At 35.7% G+C, this 25,884-nt stretch overlaps 1 protein-coding gene across 2 annotated transcripts in view; it reads right to left on the minus strand.

The window, feature by feature from the left end:
• The window catches only part of EPHA6 (EPH receptor A6), a 529,970-nt gene that overhangs the window by 133,836 nt on the left and 370,250 nt on the right, over positions 1-25,884 (minus strand). The window contains exons 7-8 of one of the 2 annotated variants that reach the window (XM_035540604.2): positions 6,147-6,194; positions 5,556-5,718 (exon numbers count right to left, since the gene is read on the minus strand). In XM_035540604.2, coding sequence (XP_035396497.1) covers positions 5,556-5,718; positions 6,147-6,194 — 211 coding nt within the window. The remainder of the gene's footprint in view (positions 1-5,555; positions 5,719-6,146; positions 6,195-25,884) is intronic. The other variant, XM_035540605.2, reaches the window with a different exon arrangement.

Below are 25,884 nucleotides of genomic sequence, written 5' to 3' on the forward strand. Positions count from 1 at the left end.
GGGCTCTTTTAGAACCAGTGATTCAGGACCGCCCTCTGGAGTTCCAGAAAGAATGGAGCTCAGGGTCCAGATCACATATGGCTGCAAATCCAAAATATCATGATTTCAGGCTGAAAAGGTAAAGACAAATATTGTGGATGTGGGAAGGGGAGGAAGAATGCAAGCATTCAGCAGATCTGGCAATACAAGAAAATCACCATCTGTGCCTATGATAAAGAAATTAAAGTTATTATTTCATCAAGATCAGGGTTCCAGACTAATTAATTTTTCACAGTCCTCAAATTAATAAAACACATAACTAGGTATTCTGTCAGTATTTCTCTCTCTTTTTTTTTTTTTTTTTTTTTTTACTGTTAATATAATTTATTTGAACCACGTGAAAATCTACATTGCTTTTGGATTAAAACTCATCATGTTTATATTTGTCACTGTCTGTTCAGCTCAAGCAGTAGCCCACACTGCAAACACACTAGTCTGCCTGTTGGGTTCCTTCTGGAACAAGCCATTTAGTTCCCTTTCAGATAAAAATTTCTTTCCTGATGATGGGAAGCCTGGCGTGGAAAACACCCTTGGATTTAGAACAACCCCTGCAAAAGAGAGCCACAGCATGAAAGCACTGCACTGCCTAACAGCAGTAAATCGTTCAACTTTTTTACAAATTCCTGTAGGCACAAGAGCCACTGGGGTGATATAGTAAAGAGCATTCCTCCAGAAAAACAAACAAGAATGCTTTGAATCATTAAATTTTCAAAAAAATAACCACCTCAACATATTCTGTAAAGCCAGCAAGAAAGAAAAGAGAGAGAGAGATAAAACAGTGAGGGATTAAAAGATGTTTATGCTGGGACAAATGATTTTTTATTGTTGGAATACGGTTTTTTTTCTATCCTAGAAAGGACTGGAGTCTTTTTGTGGTGACTTAAATAGCTGGCACTCCTGATACATAAAAGAAGGAACTATGAGTGAGGTTATGCTTCAGTTTATAGCCACAGCAGTGGTACATGTGTGTGTGCTGGAGCATATGAAACCCCATCAACATCAATAGAAATATTTTACCTGTGAAGTGCTGAAATAGGGAGACTGCATAAAACGGCAACAAGGAAGAGGGTCAAAAGCAGTAGTTACTATGCTTTTCAAAGGCATTATGTAGAAATTTCCCAGCTTCTCTTAGCTTTAATAGTGGAAGACATCCCTAACAACATCCATTCATCCATCCCTGCTTCCTTGAAGTGAATTTTTCTGACTTTTCTAGATTACATTTCCCTTTGTGAATAAAGTGTAAATTTTATTCTTTTAGCTGACTCTGCAGTGGGGAGAAGAGCTCTCCAGCAGCAAAATCCCCAGGCAATGGTTGCCTCAGTCTGCTGGTCAGGAAGTCAGGGTGCTGCACAAAAAAATCCCAGACCAGCATTGCATGATTAACTGCTTTTTCATGACTCCTAAAGAGTTAACCTTCCTTCTGCTTCATGCACCACCATTAATAAATACACCAAAATTTCTTGGTGTTCCTAGTAATGACATATCTTATTTTATACTGTATAACAGAAGCAGCACAGATAGTGTTTCAACCAGTAGACTGGAAAAGGCATGACAGCACTGTCCTGACAAGGACAATACGTTTTAGGATGTTGATAGACGTGTCACAATTGAAGAGTGAATATCTGTTCCATTACTTTCTTTAGAACCTGTGGACTGCTCATTGTACCACTATTTATTAGCAACTTGTGTCAATATTCAAGTAGGATAAATAGAATACTTTTGGTTGTTCTCCTGCAACTGGTCCCAAAATTCTTCTCTAGAGGATAATATTATAACATGTAGAAACACATGACTTGAAGTATTTACTGTAATTTTTATGAGGCTGTTGGTGGATAAAGTTTATTTGGATAACACAGACTTTTTAAACACTCTATTTTTCCTACCATTCTGATGAAAACATTATGTAAGATCAGTATAGCTCACCTCAAATTAATTAAAAACTGGCTAACTGAAAGATCACAAAAATTAATTGCAAATGTGGAATGTTCACCAAGTAGCTTTTTTCTAATGGGTAGAGATTGAGGAAGCTGTAACAGTCTATTATTTGGTATCTTTCAGAATAATTAAGAAGAAAATGTATTAAAAAATTAGAAATTTTTCAGCTGAAATGAATACTGCCAGAGCTGTAATTGACAAAAACAGATTACTACAGTTTAACTTGGACTGCTTGGTAAGATAGGTGCACACCAGTAAGGGTGACATATCATTTACATACACTTATATGAATATGCAATACAAGTCTAAACTCTCCTCAATCCTTGCATCTAAATGCAGGCCAGTATCTTGGAATACAGCAGTACTCAAAAAATTGTTGCAATATGCTAGTTATTCAGTTGTGTAAGGCAATGCTCTAGCTGAGACAGCAAGTACTTGGACCTATAAATAAAAGAAAACTAAACTATAAGGAGGTAAGTGGTGTTATGACTGTTTATAGCATCATAAACAGGTTTACTTTTCCAGTTCAATTCAGTATCAGGTTCAGCTCTGATGTTACACTTCAACAAGAACGCTAAAATTCTGGAGAGCTACAAAATTGATTCAATGGTTGGATGAACTGCCTTTTAGAGGGAGAGAGCATTTTTCTCACTTAAGGGAAAGATGAGAGTATTCTTAAAAATGGCCTACACATATTTAGAAGAGCAAGACATTCCTGATAGTATCTGCCTTTTTAATTTGTCAGAAAAGGGTCAAAAGATACAAGCTAAAAAAACAAAGTCAGGCCATAAACAAGGTGCAAACTTTTAATAACAAGGGCTAAGCACTGGAACTACCTACCTATAAATATGGTGAGCTTCCCATTGCTGGAGATGTTACATTTTAATCTATTGTCATAAACTGTCTGAAAAAGCTACTGTGTTACACAGGTTTGGTTGGTGTTATAAAAGGGGTTCAAATGAATAACCATAATAATCCGATGCTGCATTAAAGATTAAAATAGGACTACTTTCAAAATACTGCTTTGAGGTAGAACAATATTTGGAGAGCAATGGTTATCATTTGACTGATCACTGAGCACTGCTTCCATTTGAAATAAGAAATATTTACTACCAGGCACTCCCTTTGTTTTCTTTTTTCCTTTGAAATCTAAAGCAGTACTGTGGAAATACTTAAGTAAGACCACAGCTGTAACAGACCTTTGAATTACCGTTTCAATTGAACTGCAGTCTTTACCTAGCTCCAGGTACCATTTCAAACTGAGCTGCAGAATTTCTCTCTACCTTCATCTCAGCTGATCCTAAACAAAGCCTACATTTCCTCTCCATCACACAATTATCTCATTTTGCAACAAATTAAATACTTTAGGCAGGCACAAGCCTAACCAATACATGTTGGTAAATAATAAATATATAATGTGTATTTATGTTTTACTATCAAGATTCACACAGAATGCTTTGTAGTAATTGAGGCATTAAATGTTGAGTGTTGAAACCTAAAATCTGTTTTTTTCAAGATATCTCTGTTTCTGAAGGAAACTTGTGTTCCCATGCAGTGAGAAGACAGACATTTAGAAATATACATGCTATCAATTATTATAAGCCGGTGAACTTTCAAACAAAGCATCAATTATGATACCATTTCATATTGCAAAATCCAATGCTTCTCCAAAATGGAATCTAAATTTGAAAAAAATAAATTACACATGAAGCAAATAACCATATATATATTTTTTTTTACACTGAATTATTTAATGGATCATATTTTTGTTGCTGGGGTAATTCATTTCCAGTGAGAGAAAATTATACTTACCCATTTCTGAGAGAAACTCAGAGTAGCATCACTTTAACCTATGACCTGTTCTTCTATCTTAAAATGGAGGACTGAACCATGCAGCCCTACTAGTCATCCTCTGCCTCCAGTGAGTCTGGAGAAAAACTCAGGCTTCTAAGTTACTGTTTATGGTTTTCACAGTACCACCCTTAGTTCTTTGTCTCATGGTGTTGGAGCTAGAGGAGCTTCAATATACACAGTCCCCAGGCACTATGGCATTATGGAAGTCTACAGAGATTTGAACTGCTTCAGACCTCAGATACTTGGAATGACATCTTAGGGAAGGGTTATTTACAATGACACCACTGGGTCAGTCATCTGGATCCAAGTCTACACTACTAATGGATTACAAGCATGTTCAAAACCAACTAAGGTTCCACAGCATTGCTTATAGTAGTAGTGGTCAACTTAAAACTTTTTTGTCTTTGATACTGAGCTCAATTAATTGCCAATTATGGATTCAATTGCTTGTTCCGATCCATATAAAAAGTTATTTTTAAACTGGATTAACACTGTACTCTACCTCACCATTCAACCCAACCAAGCAGTTGCATTAGTGCAAATGAGAAAAAGATGTGGGATTTGAAAGGCAGAGACTCTCACTCCCAGGAGATATTTCTATCAGAAGTGCTGATGCAAGAAATGTCACAGGAACCACAGCCTTCCTGATTTGGATGGCTAAGTCACATTTCTACGTATATGACATAGGCTCATAGAGGTTTAAATACCATTTACTTTTGACAACATTTATGACCCACTGTGCCTAAAGGCTAGTATTTATTGCACCAGTAGATACAGACAAGATCTACTAGAATTCTGGAAAGCACCCAAGTGCTTAATGTCTATTCAAACCAATTGGCTTAAGTACCCAGGAAAATTTCAAAAGTCCAATTAGATATTAAGTATTTGGAAATCTGTCCCTAAAACATTTTTGAAATAGAAGTTAAGAAGCAATGAAAATGGAACACAAACCCATGGGTGCTCTTGAAAACACTTGTATAGTTTTGAGTCTGTACTTTAGCTTAAGTAACTTGAATTCTAAAACACTAATGAAAAACATAGTATACATAATTGGTAAATTAAAGTAATTCCATTAATGAGTGTTTTAGTGCTATATCTACAACACTCATTTTATCTCAAACGCTTGTAAATAACTCGTTCATGGTTTCTTTGAAAGTGCAGAGTAATATATAAGATCAATATAAAATTGTTCAGAGCATGAGTCAAGTCTTTTTGCATGTACTTCAGGAATATGTAGGGTTTTTTTCTTCTCATTGGCAAATTTAGTAGACTTACTTGTTGAAATACGTATAAAAGTTTTAATTTTTTAACTATAGATTCTGGGACTAAAAACTGTAGAGAAAAGACTCCACCTCTATGTTTTAAGAGCTTGCATGAAGCTGCTGGACTTACATTACATGTAAGACTTACTCAGAATTATTCCAGATGTTAAAAGGAAGGCCATCTTTAAGTGAAAAGTGAAAAGATATGGGACAAACCAGGAAATATTACAGAAGGAAACACTCCTTCAGCTGGAACAGTGGTCTCAAATTTCTACGTGCTGCTCAAAAAAATAAATGAATCCGGAAGTGTGAGGCTGAGGCTTACTTTTTTATCATACAGCAGTGGTCACTCTGTGATAAGCATATTGTATGGATTCAGACATTCAAACTTCAATGTCTGACTGCTATAGAATTAAATGCTACTTCTATTGTATTTGATTTCTTTTTCCCTTCAGTAAAACTTACTTTCATCTCCAGTTTCAAATTCAAACTTCTGGCTATAGCCGCTGTATCCTGCTGCCGTCCTGACTCTGATATGAAATATATACTTGGTGGCTGGCTTGAGACCTGTGATGATAACACTTGGAGCCTTGGACCTTGTGGAGGAATAGCTGAGCTGCTCATGCTCCTGAGGGACAGAAGAGGGGAGAAATGATATCAAGTTGAGTTGTACAAATTTTGCAAAAATTATATAGCAAAACTGAAGCTCCACATTCTTCTCATGAATGTAAAATGTTTTTATAAAAGGAGGTGCAGATATGGATTTCAGTACTTTGATTTTGTGTTATAATCACAATGTATGATATGGCCTTGACTTAGATTTCATTTTTTTTTTTGTCCTTAGTCTTGCATATAAACATATCACATCTTTGTGACTTAGGTTAGTAATTACACTGTAGTCAAAACAATATGGAATTAGTACAAGACTACATTCACAGAAAATGACAGCTAAAATGGCAGCTAACTGTTTTTGCACAATGGACAAACTAGGAGGTCAGTAAGTACTAGTAAGCTGTAAAGTAAAGATGTGGGAGTATTCAAATACCCGCTACTCACTTCTACCCGCAGGTAGTGCCAAAATGCCGGCGCTATCCGTGGGTAGACCTGTGGGTAAAAGAAAATAAAAATTAACTTTTTCTTTAAAGTCTGTAAACTTCTAGCATGGTTCAACTGCTTCACTGCTGTTGAACTTTTTTTCTTTTTCCAGGTAGCTGTAATGTAGCCATACATGAAATTCCCTTTCACACTCTGTAAAAGAGACACTTTCTGTGAAATTCCCCTGTTAATTTCCTAGGAGTTGATCTTGGGGATCTGCTGAGAATTCCTGACCCTTACAGAGATCACTGGGAATTACTACTGCAGACAAGCTGCTGTAGTATGGAGATCAGCCACAGTGATTGCTGCACAAAGTGCAGCTTTGCTAGGCACATCATTGACTATACTTTTACGTGAGGGAATAATTTAAGAGAGAGTGTATTTCCTGTCATTAGTTAACATCACTCAATAAATCAGTAATCTGTAATATTTTATATGGTGTCTTAAGGCTAACTTTTCTGTATTACAGCAGTTGTCCCCAAACTGACACATGAGCTTAATAACCCGACTGTGGTACCCATTGGGCACCATATACATTTATTGTATCATGCAGTAATACTACTGTATATGTTATTCAAAGGATGTTTCCAGCCTATTAAGAAGGAAGCAATCCAGTTCACAGAAGAGATACAGCCAGCAGAAGAATAGGTTTCAATTAAATTCTGTTGAACTCTTAACCTCTTCTGAGCAACACACATATTTTTTATATAAGACAAACAGTAAACACATTGAGTCAACTTCAGTCAAGGTGTAAAAGTTACATTAGCATAGGGCAGGAGGTATATCAGTATTCCCCCAGTAGGCATACAAAGAGATGGTTAAGAAAAATAAATCAGAAAAAAAAACACATAAAAACAACTTAATCATTCTGTTAAGCGAAGGAAAGAAAGGTACACAATAATGACCAATATCTAAAATAATAGCATTTAATGCTCAATTCAAACAGTGGAAATAATTTGAGAAACTGGAGTAAGAGGAAGCGTTGATTTGTTCCACTGTCTATGAAAAGATTTTGAAAAATCAAGAAATACATATTTAAATTGAAATAGTAGGACACTGTCCATGTATTCTTATGAATGGAGACTACAATTAACACATGATCTAAAACTGTTCTAAATATCAGATTCCGCTATTACTTGAAATGTTATAACTTCACTTTGAGAGGGTTAGTGGATTTTAAGCTTTCATTTTCTGAGAAATTTGAGAAAAAAATCAATTTTCTTCTGACAGAAAACCAAGCTATTAAGGTGAGGAATATTTGTATGTATATATACATACTGAGATTAAGCTTGCTTCAATTTGAAAATAGAATGTATGTGAGAAAAAAAGGTATAATAGGATAATACTTAGATTTGCAAGGAAATAGAGAATGCTTACACAGAGTAGTTCCCATGTTTCTTTATAGAAATTTCACAAATAGTCAGTGTATTATGAAGAGCTAATTTCTATTCTATACCCTTGTTATATGTGCAACTTCCAGGGACCTTTATTGTGTAGAGGGCTAATATACTTTAACAAGTAACTTGGCCAGGTTGTGCAGTCTTGAACACAAGACTTGAATTCACTTAGTAATGAAGCTGCTAAGTAAAGTGTGTATATTTCTACCCAAAGAGACTAAGCCTTTTAACAAAATCATATAATCATTAAGGTTGGAAAAGACCTCCAAGATCATCTGGTCCAACCATCACCCTACCACCAATGTCACCCAATAAACCATGTCCCTAAGCACCACGTCCAATCTTTCCTTGAACACCCCCAGGGATGGTGACTCCACCACCTCCCTGGGCAACCCGTTCCAAAGCTTGACTACTCTTTCTGAGAAGAAATGTCTCCTAATTTCTAACCTAAACCTCCTCTGGCTCAACTTGAGGCCATTCCCTCTAGTCCTATCACGAGTTACCTGCAAGAAGAGGCTGACCCCCAGCTCCCCACAACTTCCTTTCAGGTAGCTGTAGAGAGCAATAAGGTCTCCCCTGAGCCTCCTCTTCTCCAGACTGAACACCCACAGTTCCCTCAGCCGCTCCTCACAGGACTTGTGGTCCAGGCCCTTCACCAGTTTCATAGCTCTTCTCTGGACACACTCAAGCACCTCGATAACCTTCTTGTAGTGTGGGGCCCAAAACTGAACACAGTGCTCAAGGTGCGGCCTCACCAGAGCTGAGTACAGGGGGACGATCACCTCCCTGCTCCTGCTGGCTACACTATTCCTGATACAAGCCAGGATGCTGTTGGCCTTCTTGACCACCTGGGCACACTACCAGCTCATGTTCAGGTGAGCATCAACCAGCACCCCCAGATCCTTTTCCTCTGCACAGCTTTCAATCCAAGAATTAGGGGGAAAAATAAACCAAACTAAAACAGAACAAAACAAAACAAAATAATAAAAAACTCACAAGCAATTTTGCACTATCCTAAGGCCACACTAAATTGTGTGACTGAAAAAGAAATCATAGGTATAGCCTTGTTTGTGATCCTACCGGTTAAATAATACAGTATCATTCCAAGAGACTATTTTTACATTTCAGTCCAGGAAAAGACATAACAGGAAAGACTCTGGGTATGTTCATTAATGGTTATGTAAATAGCACATGCTTGTTCTGTACAGATATTATTATGCTTCCATTCAAAGATTTAGCAAGCACTATGTGCTCCATCCATCATCATCCAGACATAGCTGGACAGAGGCTTTATACTCTGGGACACTCTGGAAATTTGTATTTAGGCTCCACAGCCTGTGAGGTAAGGAGGAAATTATCAACTAAAGGATTTCACTGTACAACCTAGTAGTTGAAAGCCATTTCCTTTCCCCAGACCACCTTGCTGCTTGAAATCAAGTACAGAGCATTTAATACTTTACTCTTTTTTATGACTTGCTGGAATTCAGAAATGAAGTTTCAGAATATTTGGATAGAATTAGAAAAAGAAATAGGTTCTTTCAGAGGGGGATGAAAATGGAAATGTCAAAAATAGTAGAGACTCCCCAAGATCTGCTCAGATTTACTCTTGCAGAAGGTCAGTGTCAGCAATGAACTTCTGAAGAAAACAATCTGATCTATATCTGCTATGTTATATCTGTTATTACAGGCTAGCCACAGCATGTGTAGAACACAGCACTTGGGATATAGCTGCTTCCTAGCCAAGGATGTGGAACAGTTATCAAGTATAATTTCTTATTTTTAGTTGGTCAAAGACAATGAGTGTGACAAGGCCCGTGATGGCAACATTTAATCAAGACAGCTGATTAACAGTAAATTGTATCCATAAAAAAGTTTTTTTTTTTCTTTTCATTTTAGAAAGATCAGAAAGATGAATTTCCAGTCAATAAAGACAGCAATAACTATCACGAAGTTTACGCTGTTTCCTCACTGATTCACAGAAGACTGACAGACAAAGAGGTGCAAATGGAGTGGACTAGAAGAATAATTCTAGAACAGTTTTAAAGAATAAAATGCAGAACTTCCTTTGTATCAAAGAGGTCTGAAAACAGAGAGAACAAGACCACACAGAAGTTTAAAAAAACAGTGTTTCATGGTATTGTTTTAATTCTTCATGTTGATAACTTCATGTGTCAGAAATGTAAATGCTATTATTTTCCAAAACTTACTTACACTTATAGTGTTTCAAAGTCTCAGGCATAGCCAACAATATATCCGATAATTAAGGAACATTTTTTTTTCCTCTCTTGCTAATGATGGCTCAGGGGAAATGAAAATAAAAATGTTTCTGATAATTGAAATAGAAATATATCAATGTATGTTTGATATTGGAAGACATTGGTTTGTCTGCTAATTAATAGAAAATGTGTATTAGCTTCTGGGTTATTGCAGCATATATATAATATTACAACCAGATTATTAAAAACCCATTGGATCCTGAAAATTGTGTAGAAAAGATTTAAAGTCACTTTTTCTTGTAAATCAGGAAACTTCCAAATTACAGCAAATGTGCCATTTTGTTACCCTTAGCATACACAAACAGTGAAGAAACACTAGCAGATACTTACCTTCAGACCCTGCAGATTAAAATCATCCAAATATTTTTTTCAGTTATTGGAACCTAATTTGTAAACATTATGTCTACATTGATGCAGTTGCAATTTTTAGGGTGATGACAGTTGAAAGACATTTTAATGACTGACCACTCTTTCTATTTCTTTCATAAAGAGGCAAGAAGATATTACATGTTTTTAGGCAGCAACAATATGGTATTGTAGATGGTGATGTTTGTAGCTCACATTTCATCATATTCTGTCATTCAGTGCTTTGTGCCATAAGAAAAAAATATGATAAATTCTCTGTCAAGATAAACAACTTTTATAAAAATCACACTCTGACAAAATAGAAGAAATGGGGAAGGGTTTCACAGCAACATGCATTAGCTTTCAATTACCTTCACATTGTGATTTTGGCAAAGAAACTTCATTTCTCTCAACCATTTTCTTAAAAAAAACCAGGCTAACTTTTTAGAAAGCTGCAACCATTACTGAGGGTTGAAACTGGACAAGAGCTCCAACAGGATAGTTTTTACCAGAATATTCACAGAGAGAAAAGATTTTTGGTATGTGCTTCAGGAAATCAACACTTGGAAGTGATCAAATACTATACACCACATCCCAGTTCTCTTTCTTTTTCTGCCTTTTTTTCTCTTTTTAATTTGGTGAATTTATTGTATTCTTCTCTTCTTAATTACAACAGCAGAAAGAACATTTTCCCTGCAAAAAAGCTAGATGTTAAGCCTCAATTTAAACTTAGGTTGTAAATTCGAAAGGATTTACAGACTGACAGCAATGAAGCTGTTAGTTCATGAAAAAGAACACAGTTTAGATGTTGTAAGTATTAAATCATGCTTCATAATGAGATGTGGAAAACGGAGTACTAAGAACAGAATTCACTACTGAGAGAAGTATGTTCATGGTACTCAATTGACCAGTAGTCATTTATGCCAATGACAAAGTTGTCTGTCTTTGAATGAAAGGAGGCTGTGGCCTTCTTCCAAAATAAGATTTACAGAAGGACAGATATAATAACCCCATGTGTATTTGGAACTAGCCAAATGACCTTACAGTTTAAGGCACTGCTGACAGTATATTGGATATTATTCAATTTTCTGTAGAGGAGAAAAGTGGATGAATTTATTAACTACTAGATATTCTGACCAAGACACAGATTATTATTCTGCATCAGTCACATACTGCTGGAGTACAAAGAAATATTCTGCAATGTCTGTAAAAATACAACTGAGATAGTAACTGCAATACCTACCACATTTTGTTGTGGAGGAATACACACACACACATCCTTCCTTCAATGTAGTGACCAGCAGTAGGAAGTTTGAGTTTACTAAAGAATATTTTCCTTACTTGAAAAGGTGATGAAGTGCTCCATCAACATAACATGACCACTACAAATACAAGTTTAAGAGTTTTGCTTCTTAAAGAAAACATAGGAAGCAGACAAGGTGTAGTCCAGCAAAATTTGCATTCACAGAATCACAGAATCACAGAATTGTAGGGGTTGGAAGGGACCTCAAGAGATCATCAGGTCCAACTGCCCTGCCAAAGCAGGTTCCCTAGAGCAGGTTGCCCAGGTAGGCGTCCAGACGGGGAATTCATGACATTTTTTGTTCTATTTCTTTTTGTTCCACTGAAATCATGGAGCATAATTGACTGTATTTTCCAGTCCTTTTGGAAAATTTCAGCTTCCATCAATCTCTGCTAATAATACTACCTAATACAGTATTAGGTAATCCTATCTGCAGTTTGTAACAGACGTACAGCTGCACTTGTGGAGACAGAAGTTACCAAGGATCAAGAATGACTTTGCCACTACTCTCTTCGCATGACAATGACAAGATTTGTAACCTACCTTGGAAGCCAGAGCTTTCCACAGAGAGAAGTTTAGGAGTAAACAGGAAGCTTTGACTCCCAAGGTTGGTCAACCTTCTGCCATGACCAGGGAGACTAAAGACAGTCTCAGAATAAAACACCTCAATTCCAATGTGTGGAGAAGTATGGCATGCTGTGTCTCATTCTTGCCACAGATAATATGCACTTGCTCTTGCATGGATTTGGGGTTCATAAACTGAATCTTAAACTGCAAGACTTGGATGTACTTCCTGGATGTTTAGGCATGCTTTTACCAGAACCTGATTTTATGTTGTGTCATAATTTAGACATGTATCAGCCATACATACTGTCATGTACCTTATTTTCCATGGAAAGGAAGCTTGGTTTTGTGGGCTAGAAGAAGCTACAGTGCGCTCTGTGATAGATAGACAGTGACAGGATCGGGATCACAGGAAATGCCAAGGACTACATCTGTTCTGTATTTACTGATAACTACAGAGGATTTGTACATAATCTGCAAAATGAAAGAATAGTTTCACTCATATAGCTGTATTTCCCATTGCATGTAAGTAGAAAGCAAACTGTTGGCCCTTACATATGGCTCAGGTTTCATATAAGAGGGGAAATATGAGAAATGTTCTGATCCTTCACATTATTTTCAAACCAACATTGTGATCTTTAGATGGCACAGGACTTGTAAGAAGTAGTTTTGAGAACACAGGGGCTGATGGTTTAAGCATAAGCTAAACTAGTCTATCTAACAAAATATACTCTCACAACTACTAGTCAGAATCTGATATGAGGAAATTCTTAAGACCTCTTCCATAACCTACTGCAAATCTGTCTTGGGAAAATCTGTTAATAAAACATAAATATAATCCATACAAGAGATATCAATGTTATTACACAATGTAATACAGAGCCTAGGACTATCCAAGTTAAACATAGAATTATAATATGAACTTTGAACATGTTTTTTTCTATTTCTACGGAAATTGCATTTTTCTTATTGTTTGTGTGATCCTTCTTGTCACTGGATTCTGTTGTGCTTCTGAGAGACAGTGTTCACAAATCCATGACAGTTTGGTCTGTTCATGAACACAAGCACTTTTCAGAATCAAACTCTTTCCTGTAGCGAACACTACTCAAGTATCTGAACACATATCTATCTTAAATTTGTATTTGGTTTTATAAACAAAATATTTTTTCAGATCTAAATACACTGGCTGACTGATTGGAAGTTACAGTGGTGCTAATGGCTGAAGACTAGGGAAACTGATTTCATGGAGTAGCAGTATCAGAGTATAAAAAATAATGAAGTTTTCTGCTTTCATAATACATCAGAATAGCTGAATCTGTTCCATCAACATATGCTGTAACAAAATAATTCTATTGTATAATATCATCAGACTAAAAGATAGTTCTTCATTATGCCTCACTGAAAGAAGCTACTTTATTTATGAATGTTATATTCACTCAATACCCAGATGCACTACTATCATAATATTAGCATTTTTCTCATAAGCTCAAAAGAAAATATCATCATTCTGATGATATTTAAAACCTGCAAACAAACAGATAAACCTTCGTATATCACCCCTATCAGAACATGCTGTTCTTTCTTTTTCCCCTGCCTTATTTCAGAGGGCAATAGCACAGAAATGAAGACGTTGTGCACATACATGAAGTAAAATACTGATAAAGACTGAACAAAATGTGAATACCTTTTATCAGTCTAGACTCCTACTGCTATCAAAGAATTTATATACGATTTTATGGGTGAGAAAAAAATATTACTGAAAATATATACTGCCAAGAAAAATTAATGAAAATAAAAGCTGAAATGTAGAATTTTGCTTTTCGTGTTCAAGTAGCCTTTAAAAGATTAACTTTACCAGTAAAGTGCTGATAAAAAGTCAGGCCCTTTCAGTCTAACATTTGTCACTATTAGTATTTGAGTAGAAAAGAGAAACACGGCTCTAATCAAAATAATATCAGTACTTAATTTAGCAATTGAAAAAGATAACCAAATATAATTTTCTATCTTATAAAATATATAAAGGGAGCTCCAGGAATTACCACTCTCTTGCAGTTTACTCTGTGCCTAGCTAATTTTATGAATGACAATCAAGGCATTCAGTTCATTGAATCCCATGAGTAACTGAGAACCCTTCTTAAATTGACACTGGTGAAATGGTTTTCATAGGCCTCTGCCAGCTGAAAACACACTTGTTGCCTACCTACAACTTCCAAATGCATGTGTGCAGAAAGAATCCACAGAAACAACAACTGAATTTAGTATCAGCTGTTTGCAAATAGATTTTCTGGATTATATCCACTGTCTTCTACCAAGAAAATTCTGTACTTAAGCCACATAATCCTCCTTAGCCTTTTTGGAGCACTATCATCTAAAAGGAGGAAATACTAATAGAGATTCAATCTATATGTCACAGAGACCAGGTCTTTCTCCTGTGCATTAAAGCACAATATCAAAGCTGAATAAGTACTGCATTAAAGTAAAGAAGATTCAGAATTCTGTGATTCAGACATTATGAATGTTTAAATAAAAGCACCAATAATAAAAAAGAATCTTTTATAAGACCATTTGTTCACATTTTTCCACTTTCCTAGATACATCAGTTTGAAGGATATATACAATGTAACCTACAGAGGAAGCATTATTATTTTAAAGGAATGGCCACAATTCTGGAAGCCATGAACTTTCATTAATTGTAGCTCTGGGCCATCGTGAAAGGAAAACTCCTACTCCTTCCATAGTTTTCCCTTGGAAAAACCATGATGGCACTTAATTTCCTCTGAGTTCAACTGAACTTTAATGTTGCAATACATATTAGAATAAAACAGTAGGTGATTAGTAGGTATAGTCAAATGTGATTAATCAGTTCAAACAGAATCTGTTGTGGTCAAATAATAGCAAACTGTGGAATTGGTTACTACTGTCTGTGTTTTCTAAGACAAATATAACCTCCATAGTTGTAATTTATGGAAATTGCCTGTGATTTGTCTCACAACAAACTTGTCTCCAATAATTCCTCCAAAATATGTTCTTTCTTTGCAGTGTGACTATTCCTATAACATGATTTTGAAACGTTTATTGCCCCTAATCATATATTGCTTCTTATCTCACTTATATCATTGTAAAGAGGAGTAACCACATTAAAAATAGGAAAATTAACTACACATGGGAAACTCAGAATCTATCTTTGAAAGCTTATCTTTATAACATTTTGTACATGATTTTCTGTTAGGCTATTTTGACCTATAGTGTATCTCTTAACATGAATGCCAACAACAATATCTGGAAGATTTTAGAGAAGAGATTCATAGGTTCAAACAGGTGCTTCTGAACATTAATTACTATCTGATTACAGTATGATCAGCAGGATTAGTTAAAGCCTCATTGGAATATAGAAAGAGATAAGAAAAATTACAATAATAGCAATAATGGTCAAAGATATCATTCACCTTCTTAAAAAAATGCTTGCTAAAAATGTTGTACCTTACAGTTCCAGCTGTCTAACAAACTTCGGGTAAATTTTAAAAAAGTGATTACAAGGCTGTGACAACCAATCCGACCTAAGAGGAAAACTCTGACAGGAAAAGGTGGGGCCATAGAAAAAATTGCAGGTGATTATAGTATTTGCTTCAGAGAGGAAACCTGCAGAATTTTAAAGCATCAGCCCCTTCAGGCTGTAATCTTCTCCCTTCCCTTCTCAACCTCCCTTGTCATTAATCTGAGACATAACAGTATGGGGAGCTGAAATACTAAAGTCTGCTTTATCTGTTTGGCCTTTCAATATTTTATATTCTGATTGCCTGTCAGTCAGCTCGTCACTTTCTCCATACATAATGTGAAGCTGTCAACTAGGAAAGGGGAAGAGCAGATAACCAATCATAAAGAAAATATTGAAAGGTCAAAACCCAGCCAAACCTCATTTTAATTGGATTATATACCTGGAAAGACAGAAATGAGTTAATGTGAGGTAAACCACAAAAAAAAGGGGGGGGGGGGGGCGGAAATTAAGTGAGAAAAAGGGAGGATGCGGTGACTCTGCTACAGTTAACACTCCCACAAGCACAGTGAGGTGAGAGGTAGGAAGAGCAATGCTATATGGTTTACATGGAGGGCCAAGCAGGAAAAGCAGGTGTGAAGGCAGCAAAAAGGACACAGCTGATCATACTGACAAGGGGATTAAATTGAGAGGAATAAAAACAGGTCTGTGCCTTAAGTTGGTGGTTGAACAAGGTGCAATAAGAATATAATAAAGGGAGCTGGGAAACATGACTTGAATTGTCAGATAATCTCAAACATTAAATTCCATCTTTCCAGCAGTTATGAGCTACTTTGATAACGTGTTTCCTAATTAAAAATATTTACCAGTGAAAACCTCTGCAACAGTGTCTCCAGGAGCCTTCCTAACTTAAGCATATAAAAATTTCAGCCTCTCAAGTTCTTCCTGAGTTTTTTTCTTATTTTTTTTTCATTCATTCATTTATTTTATATTTTTTTCTCTGCACTATCTTTTCCAGTTCGGAAAAAGCAAGCATGAACTACCTTATTATTGGTGAAAATCAACTCAACTAGTGTTCAAAGAGCGGCTGTCATCTTTGGATAGTAAAGTAGTGTCCTCTGAGATACCTAATGCTTAGGTTTGCTTTGTAATCAGATAATAAACTAGCTGACAAATAATGCTCAACAGGAAACAGATGCAATCCTTCAAAATTTTAAGACTGGAAGCCTTCTGTGACTTTCTCTGCTGTGAAACAAGCCCACAGAACCACTTATATACAGACAGTAGGCTAACTGTCAAGTCATTCATTTGGTGTGTAAGATTTGTAGTTCAAGTTTCTGAATCAGGACCGGTACATGCCACTGTAGATTTGAGACACATATAAGAAATCTAAGTTCCCCCTCCCCATGCCTACCTGCAACACTGCCACCTCATCCCCACAGCCCCGAGTCCAGCAATTTGCAGATTAGTGTGTTTCTTAATTAGCTAAATATGCTTCATTATATTTTACAGCTCATGGTAGACTTTTCTTCCACAAATTTAATTATGTTTTTGAACCAATTTTACTAGAGGCTTCCAAAACATCTTTAGGCAACAAGTTTAATTGTGAACTGTTTAGAAAAAATACTATCTTTCGTTTTGTTGTCTGCTTCCTGGTGATTTTGTTGAATATAGTATAGTTCCTCATCTATGAGAAATAGTGAATAATCATGAATATCAGTGATTTGTTCAGTCAAACCCAATACACTTCTGTAAATCATAGGCATTGTACTTCTAGTTAAAGATGGGAAGTAGGTGACTATATGATGAAATTTTTAAATTGAAAATGCAAGACCTTGCAGGAAAGACAAAAAAAAAGGGACAACCTATGTAATACAAAAAAAAAGACCACCCCAAAACTGAAATGAAAAAAGCAACAGTTCAGACACCTCCAGGTCCCTAAGCTGCTGAGATGTATGTTGGATATTCTTCTAGCATTATCAGCATTGGTGTAATTACAGTAATGCTGTACACGCAAAACTGCAGCATTCCCCCACGGCAGTACCCAAACAAGTGGTTCCTCTATCTCATATTGAAGCATGAAGACATTTTTGAAGTAAAGAATTCTCTTAGAACTGAAGTGAAAGTTCAATACAAAGGCAATGATTCAATTTTTTTTCAGACAATGATGGTGACTTCCTAAAATATGATGTTGCCAGTGCTCTATTTTTACGAGAAAAAAAAAAAAGACCAACATACTTTCAAAGCCGTGAAATACAATTCAATCTAGCAAGCCTAAAAATATAGTATAACACTGATGGTATAACATGCTACACAAAACTCAGCCAGCTTTAATGGTGTTGACAAAAAAATGTTTAATTTAGCTGATTTCAGAACCCTTACAATGCCCACAGGTAGTTAGGTACAGGGTTTGGATTAGGGCTGCTGTTATGTGGTGTATATTTTTTTCAGGTTTGTAAGAATTTTCCTTCACAGGAAAATTTTAATTGCTTTGTGTAGTGTATACATTTTTACAAATGCCCTTGTGAAGACTGCATACTGTATTAAAAACCTCTTGACGCAACAAGCCTTTCCAACTCCTTTTTAAATGTATTTCAGCATCTCGGAGTGGGAGGACAGGTACAGTGACAGGGCTGATTTTAAGACTGGTTTGTGCCTAGGTAGAACCATCTACATAAATACCATCTTTTATTCCTAGAACAGCAGACTAATGTACAGTTTTCTGTTTCCCTTTGCTACTGTATATATTCCTACCTACAAGAAAAAAATGGCAGCTACGGAAAAGAGTCCTAGTGATACATAACAGCTTGAAAAAAGCCATATTTAAAGCAAAACTATCCATAGCTGTTGATTTGCTTTATAGACACACAAAAGAGAGCTATTAATTGTGGTTCAGTGTTACTAACAATACTATCCCTTTTATTTAAGTAAGCAAATTACCTGCTTTTATAGATAGAATTGATTCAGATTGCTATTGTGAAGATGGAGTAAATGACTGAAGTCAATAGGACTAATTTAAATCCACATGAATGTTACATTTCACGTGATAACTTTGCGCGCGCGTGTGTGTATGAAGTTCTTTGGGACAACTGTTTTCTTCTCCAGAGAAAATCAGGACTTACAAGTTCAGAATAATGCTGAAAACAGTAGTATATATTTCAAAACCACTCAACCAAAATCAGTTTTGACTCCAAAATACAAACTCTGACACTAACTAAAGTTTGAATTTAATCATTCCAATAAAAGTAATAAGTGAGAGGCAAGAGGAAACCTGCTGATCTCTATATTGGTACAACCCTGAGATTGTGTAGCATGTGTCATTATGCAAACCTCTTCAGATATGAATTTATCAATAGATATCGAAATTCATTGAAATATTACGTTCTTCGTGTATTAGTATGTGCATTTTTTTTACCTGTACACATGCAGACAGCAAACATCTGTCTTGTAATGTTAACTTAAAAGGGCTGAATTCATCTCTGGAATCATGACTATATTGCTCATGCTGGCATTACATCAACAGTATTATTTAATTAATAATTTAACCAATTAATATAATTTATGTATTATATTAATAAATATAATTCGTATATTAAAATACATGATAATTTAATTAATTAATATACAAATTATTTAAATTAATGTTTTCTTCAAACACCTCAGTGAGTTAATAGAGGAGTATATGGCAAATACTGAAGTCTTTTTCCGATCAGTTTAACATAAATTTTGAAGGATGAAGTAAACAATCTAACAGGTAAACTGAAATGTTGATCTTGCACTTTCAAAACAAAGAAAATTTTGTTTCTATTTTTGCATCACAGAAGTGTCCATTTCCAATTTAACTAACTTCATCTAAAACAGTATTTTTTGAGTTGGTAAAACCCCAAATTTTTAATCTGAAAAAAATGTAAGGACAGGTGACAGACCATACCTTTTTAAAGAAGAACAGTCTCAATGACTAAAGAATTGCTATTCTGATAACATAATACACTAGTACTTCTGGCAGTATATACAAGAAAACCAGGTAGTTTTTGCAAGGTCATTGCAAATACAAGATGCAACAAACCTGGTGAAGTTTCTACAGCAACATAAATGTTTTTATGAGCAGCAGGTGAATTCCTGCAAAATACTCTAAAGCTATTAACAGCTTGGTAAGGAGTACATAATAATAGGTTGTTAACTCAGCTTCCCTGACAAGAACATCAAGAAAGGGCACTTTGAAACTATTAATACTAGTACATTAAAAAATAAAAAATAAAAAGATTTTTTTGCATTACATTTCTTTAAGTCAAAAAAAAACAAACACAAAAAACACAAACATTCATGATTTTATTGAAGTACAAAACTTACAAAACTACCTGTGAATTACTAAACGATATACCTTTTCTAAGAATAGGAGTTGGCTAAAGAAATCACACTTCTGAATGAAAGGCTTGCCTATGTGCATTTTCAGTCACAACAAAAACAATTTAGCACAACTTTTATTTAGTACAACTGTAAAAGGCTTATAATAATATTAAACACAAAAACCAATATGATTATTATCTACTAATAATATATGTAATATATACTAATAATTATATAAAATAATATGATTATTATCTCTACTCTGCGCTGGTGCGGCCTCACCTCGAGTACTGTGTGCATTTCTGGGCACCACAGTACAAAAATGACATTAAACTGCTGGAGAGTGTCCAGAGGAGGGCGACGAAGATGGTGAAGGGCCTAGAGGGGAAGACGTATGAGGAGCGGCTGAGGTCACTGGGCCTGTTCAGCCTGGAGAAGAGGAGGCTGAGGGGGGACCTCATCGCAGTCTACAACTTCCTCGCGAGAGGGAGTGGAGAGGCAGGTGACCTATTCTCTGTTATCACCAGTGACAGGACCCGTGGGAACGGTGTGAAGCTGAGGCAGGGGAAGTTTAGGCTAGACATCAGGAAGAGGTTCTTCACCGAAAGGGTGGTTGCACCCTGGAACAGGCTCCCCAGTGAAGTATTCACTGCACCAAGCCTGTCTGAATTTAAGAAGAGATTGGGCTGTGCACTTAGTCACATGGTCTAAACTTTTGGGCAGACCTGTGTGGTGCCAGGAGTTGGACTTGATGATCCTTATGGGTCCCTTCCAACTCGGGATATTCTATGATTCTATGATTTATTCCATCAAAATAGAATGGGTCTCCTTAAAAGAGTTTCCTTTTACTCTTTGGAATTTCCTCTCTTCTCCCAGCCTGACTAATTCAGGGACATTGTTACTTTAAATAAAAAAGTTTGCCTACATTATGTAGTCTGTGGCTTTGGTGTGGAAAAAAAAAAAGTGGAAAACTAATAACAATCTTTCCTTCTGCATGGTTAGGGCGCAGTTGCTATGCAGCTTTAGAAGAAAAAAAGGAAGAAAAAAGTCACATCCTCTATTATCTCCAAAAAAGAATACATGCCTTTTCAGCTCTATTTCCCCAAATATCTCCTAAATGCATCAAGGAGAGCAGGAAAAAACCATAAGTGAAATAATACCTTGTACTGGAACATTCCTTCATTTAGACAAAGTTATTACCTTAGCCATGTCTCAAAGTACATATCTTCTTGATTTATTCTGGGAATTCATGTTTATGGTTGGGAACAAGCAATTTTTGTAAAGTACATATTTTATGTATTATTAAAACACTGACCAAGCTTCAGTTTTTGAAATAATTCAGGTTCACAGAAGGAGACTTTCAGGAACTTTTAAGGTAGTTCTTATTTTAAGAAAGTCTAAAGGAAACTTTCTGACATATTTTAGAGCAATGGGTATCTGGGCATTATATTTAACTTATATATATGGAAATTATTATTGACTAGATAGTCATTTAGCAGTCACATTAGTTATACTTAGATCACTGCTCAGGAAAATCATCTTTCTTTTTGTAAAAATAGGTCAAACTTTCAAACCCAAAGTCTGACACTTGAATGTGTGCTAAGGTACCTGAAAAAGTTAAAACTCTCATTAACTTCAGGTATTACAAAAACTTACTGGAACTACACTCAAAGGTGAACACACTGAAACCGGGTAATAATACAACAACAATAATATTTTTAGTGCAGTCTCTTATTTGTTACTTCCAGATTAAACATGTTATATGTGTTACCATTTCCTTCTGTGCAATTGATATGTTGACTCTGAAAAGACAACATTCCTTTTTTACAACACATTCATCAAAATCATCTCAAGTTTGATCTCCAGAGTGAGCTGAACTTTACTGCACTATAAAATATGAGGATCTTCTAATTTTTTGAGCTCACCTAATCACATGCTTAAAATTAACTGTTGATTGCTGTGGTTTACATTATTATGTAAAAATTAAATATATAGTATATTATTTAATTTAAATTTTATAAATTATTTTAAAACTTTTTTTTTTTTAAGTTCAACTGCTGAATAGCTAGAAAAAAACATTTAATAATACCTTTTTTCTTCAGGAACCAACCTCTACTATTGGTGGATTTAGTTTCCTTAGCTTTCTCTGATGTATGGAACTAGTGGGGTATTAAGTTTGTTGTCTTGATAGTTTGTAATGATTGTATGCAACAGTTTGCATACCTCTCATGCCTGTATCTTTGAAAGAGTTTGAAAATGATTAATTCAAAACCATTAATGCACTTCTACATTTGTGCAGCTCTTCTACAGCAGTTACTGAAATATGTATCGTGCACACAATTTTCCTTGGGGAAGATGGTATTGGCTACAGACAAAAACACAAGATCAGCAGCGACTGAACTATGTTTTTTTAATCAAATCTACTAGGGTTGCTTAAACAGCATCATATTTCTTGTCAAGATTTTTTGTTTCAGCAGGAATGACAATAGTAATAGCTCCGTAGGCTACTTTATTATTGAATATAAATGGTGAGAAGCTAGCTCTAAGTAACTGAAGAAAACTATTAGAAGACTGGCCAAACCAGGCACCTAATGGAGCTGGCCTAGCTTACCACTTCTTTGGTAAACCCTTTGCGGTACCTAATCGATATTTAGAGGCAAGATTTCTTTTTCTCCTAATAGTAATTATATCAGTGTCATTAATAATGGCTGTTGCAAGGTCCTTAGGTTCCTTCCCAAAGGCAAAAATTATATCTGGGCAGAGTCTCTTAATTATTCACTCTCATTTTATACAGTTTGGAGACCTATTTTTTTCTCTTTTTAGAATCCTTCAGCCTTTCACAGTTCTTCCCTTGGGAAACTAGGTTAATAACAGCAGAATAGCAAAACTGAGAAGCTTGTTTAACATCACTTATTATGCTAAAATAAGCTAGGAGATTTCGTTTTAATGATTATCTCCCAAAGCACATTTGTAGTGATTATTTTTTAAAAACATTTGCCAGACATGGTTCATTTCCCAGGAGCTCTGAACAGCCAGGAATGCTAGAAGTGCTCCATGGAGCTCTGTGGGCTCACAGCAACATGCTGATCTGCTCCTGCTGCTTCGGTCAAACAGTAGGGTTTGTTTAGTACTACTGTCCAAAAGCCTCAATATCCAAAAGTCTTAATATCCAAATTACTCAGTGCTCTTGTTTTTACAAGAACGTGCTGAAGATATAACGAAAATGCAGTGTTTCATGGCCCCTACATTTCTTGCTTCTGTTAATTTCTAGAACATTTTACTTACAGGCAGCAGATTGCTACTTATCCCTCAACTAATTCCAATAATTTAAAAAAAAATACAGGAGCAAATTTTTCATTTTAAAAAAGAACAATTAGCATAAGGTTAAGAACTGCTCAGTTGATCATTCAATACTAACACTGTAGTATTCACTATTTTATACTGAGTATACATTTTAAAAAATTTATTGACTGGTCAGACACCTGAAGGGATCATATGCTCATCGCTGTTGTTATAAGCCTTTTCCTGTTCCCTAACCCTGTCACCGATATTTACAAAACTTAGTCAGGAAGCTTGCAACAGCACCAAGCACACTATGGCATGCCTAGCAATAATAAAAGAATATGCCTAGAGAAAGAAACAGTACATGCTAGCAATGCTGACACAACAGCACCAACTGAGATATGCCAGCTCCTGAACAATGTGACACAGTCCGCTAATTTTGTTTCACCTTCCCAAAATGTCACCCAGAAATTGTCTTAACTACATGATGTACTTCTTATAAAAACTGTCTGTCTTGACTAATGAAAATATGTGGCTCCTTCTCCTTGAGGTTAGGACTCCAGCTGATACTTGAGTAGGGCCAGGTTTGGGGGCAGAGGGGAAAAAAGGAGAGAAAAGAAGCATCATGTACATATTGACTGAGCAGAGCTGAATTCATCTAAAGAAAAGGATGACAAAATGTCTCCTTTGCTAAATCCACACAGCAACATCTGTTGTCCTAAACAGTGATGAGTCACACACCCTAAACTGGCAATTCACATGGGAGAAAAAACTGAAATGAAACAACTCGGGCACGTGGGCAAAAGCGAGCGTGGCACGTCTCCAGGGCTCCCAGCAACATGCTACTGCTGTTCCAGTCATCAGAGTGGCACTGAGCAGAACACCAGATTCTCTGTTCCTCAAAAAAATGTAGAAAAAATGGCAAAGGTATCATTTCATACCTTTCTATGTACATCGAGTGCCATATCTTTTGCTGTCAGAACACATAGTATGTAATATATGGTACATATGTTTTATGGCTTTGAAATAATATGGTGCATGTATTTCTGGACAGATATATTTGCTTTAAACTACAGAATATTATTGTAGGCATACAATTCTGCAAGAGTAAATTATTTCCTCGTTTAAAATTTTCCACATTAATTTTTGTAAAAATAATTCTGTCTTTTAAGATTTGTTACACATTGATGTGCTCAAATCTTCACATTATTCCTATCAAGTCAATTTCCTCAAACTCTCTTATGTATTTTCATACTCAAATTCAGGATGCTTCATTTCAATTCATACTAATAAATATTCAAACAAATAGCAGTGTTTGCTTTAATATCATAGAAGTTAATTAAATACAGCTGCAGATTGATAGAAAAATTAACAAGGTCATATTCCTTTCCACATCTTTAAATCTGGTACTTTATCTACCTGCTTCATCAGCTCTTCATCTCTTTTTAAAATCTCATTGGGAAACTAATTTCCCTCTTGTCTCTACTACTTGGTTATTTTCTCTCCTTTATTTATTAATTCAATGCTAAATAATAGTGGAGCGGAGGAAAAGTCATATCTGACATCCTACATATCTTGTCTACTCACTGTCATATAGACGTGGGTTAAAATTTTTATGTGAAAACTGCCTGTAAGTTACAAATCGAATCTGCCAACAAAATGAAGCATCTTATCAAAGGGATTTGGCTTTAGTGCAAATTTCACCAATGGACAAGAACGCAAAGAAACATCAGCCAGTCTTTACATCCTGCATCCTGCTCCAGAAGATGCGTTCTATTTGGAGATGTCATTGCAATGCCTTGGATATTGCTTGGATGAATCCTATAAAATCTCTTCCCTATAGACCGACTTTATCAGCTAATTATATATTACCTCGTAACAGAAAATATAATCCAGCTGGTGTATTTGGGCCATATGGGAGAATTTAAAACTTAATATAGTTTCTGATATGTGTACAGCTTGGTATGCTTAACACAGCTCTCAGGGAACATTAATTTTTGATGATTAACTTTGAGGGTTTGGGTGGAAAAGGGGAGGAATAAGCATTTTCCAGTTCAGCTGCACCACCTGAAGTGCAGTTGGTATGGTTTATATCCACTGTGTACTGCGTTTCCTTTCCCATGAGAGAATTCCTACAGAAGGACTCAGCTTCACTGCAAGCCTGTGGCAAGGTCATATCAGCCTTCATCTGACTTGAGCATGCAACCTTTGTAGAGGTGATTAGATTATGATGCCCTGGAATCTTTCAAACGGTAAAAGTTTTAGTCAGTGTCTGAGTAATAGTGTTAAAGTACAAAGAAAAAAATTGATTTCTGTTAGCAAGGAAACAGAGATTATATTGATATCTGGAGTTTGATTTTTGAAGAGGAAAGACAACAATGCCTATGAAAGAATTTTTTCTTCTAAAAGTACTTTCCTGTTTGTGGAAGATATTAAAGATAAAATAGAATGGATAAATAATAGACTGTAGAACAGGGTAGACATCCTGTAGCAAGAGAGATAACTTGCAAATGTTTAGTATCTGTGAAGACTACAAAGGTCTTTGAAGAAATGCTTTTCAGAGTACATCTTAGATCTCTAAGGTCAAACGCTTACTGGATTCTTTGTGTGCTGCAGTAAAGACTCACTTATTGTCTAAGGTGACAAATGTTGCTAACTGTAACTTTTTCAGAATGATTCCAAATCTACTGGA

The sequence above is a fragment of the Cygnus atratus genome, chromosome 1 (assembly GCF_013377495.2).
Source record: "Cygnus atratus isolate AKBS03 ecotype Queensland, Australia chromosome 1, CAtr_DNAZoo_HiC_assembly, whole genome shotgun sequence".
NCBI lineage: Eukaryota > Metazoa > Chordata > Aves > Anseriformes > Anatidae > Cygnus > Cygnus atratus.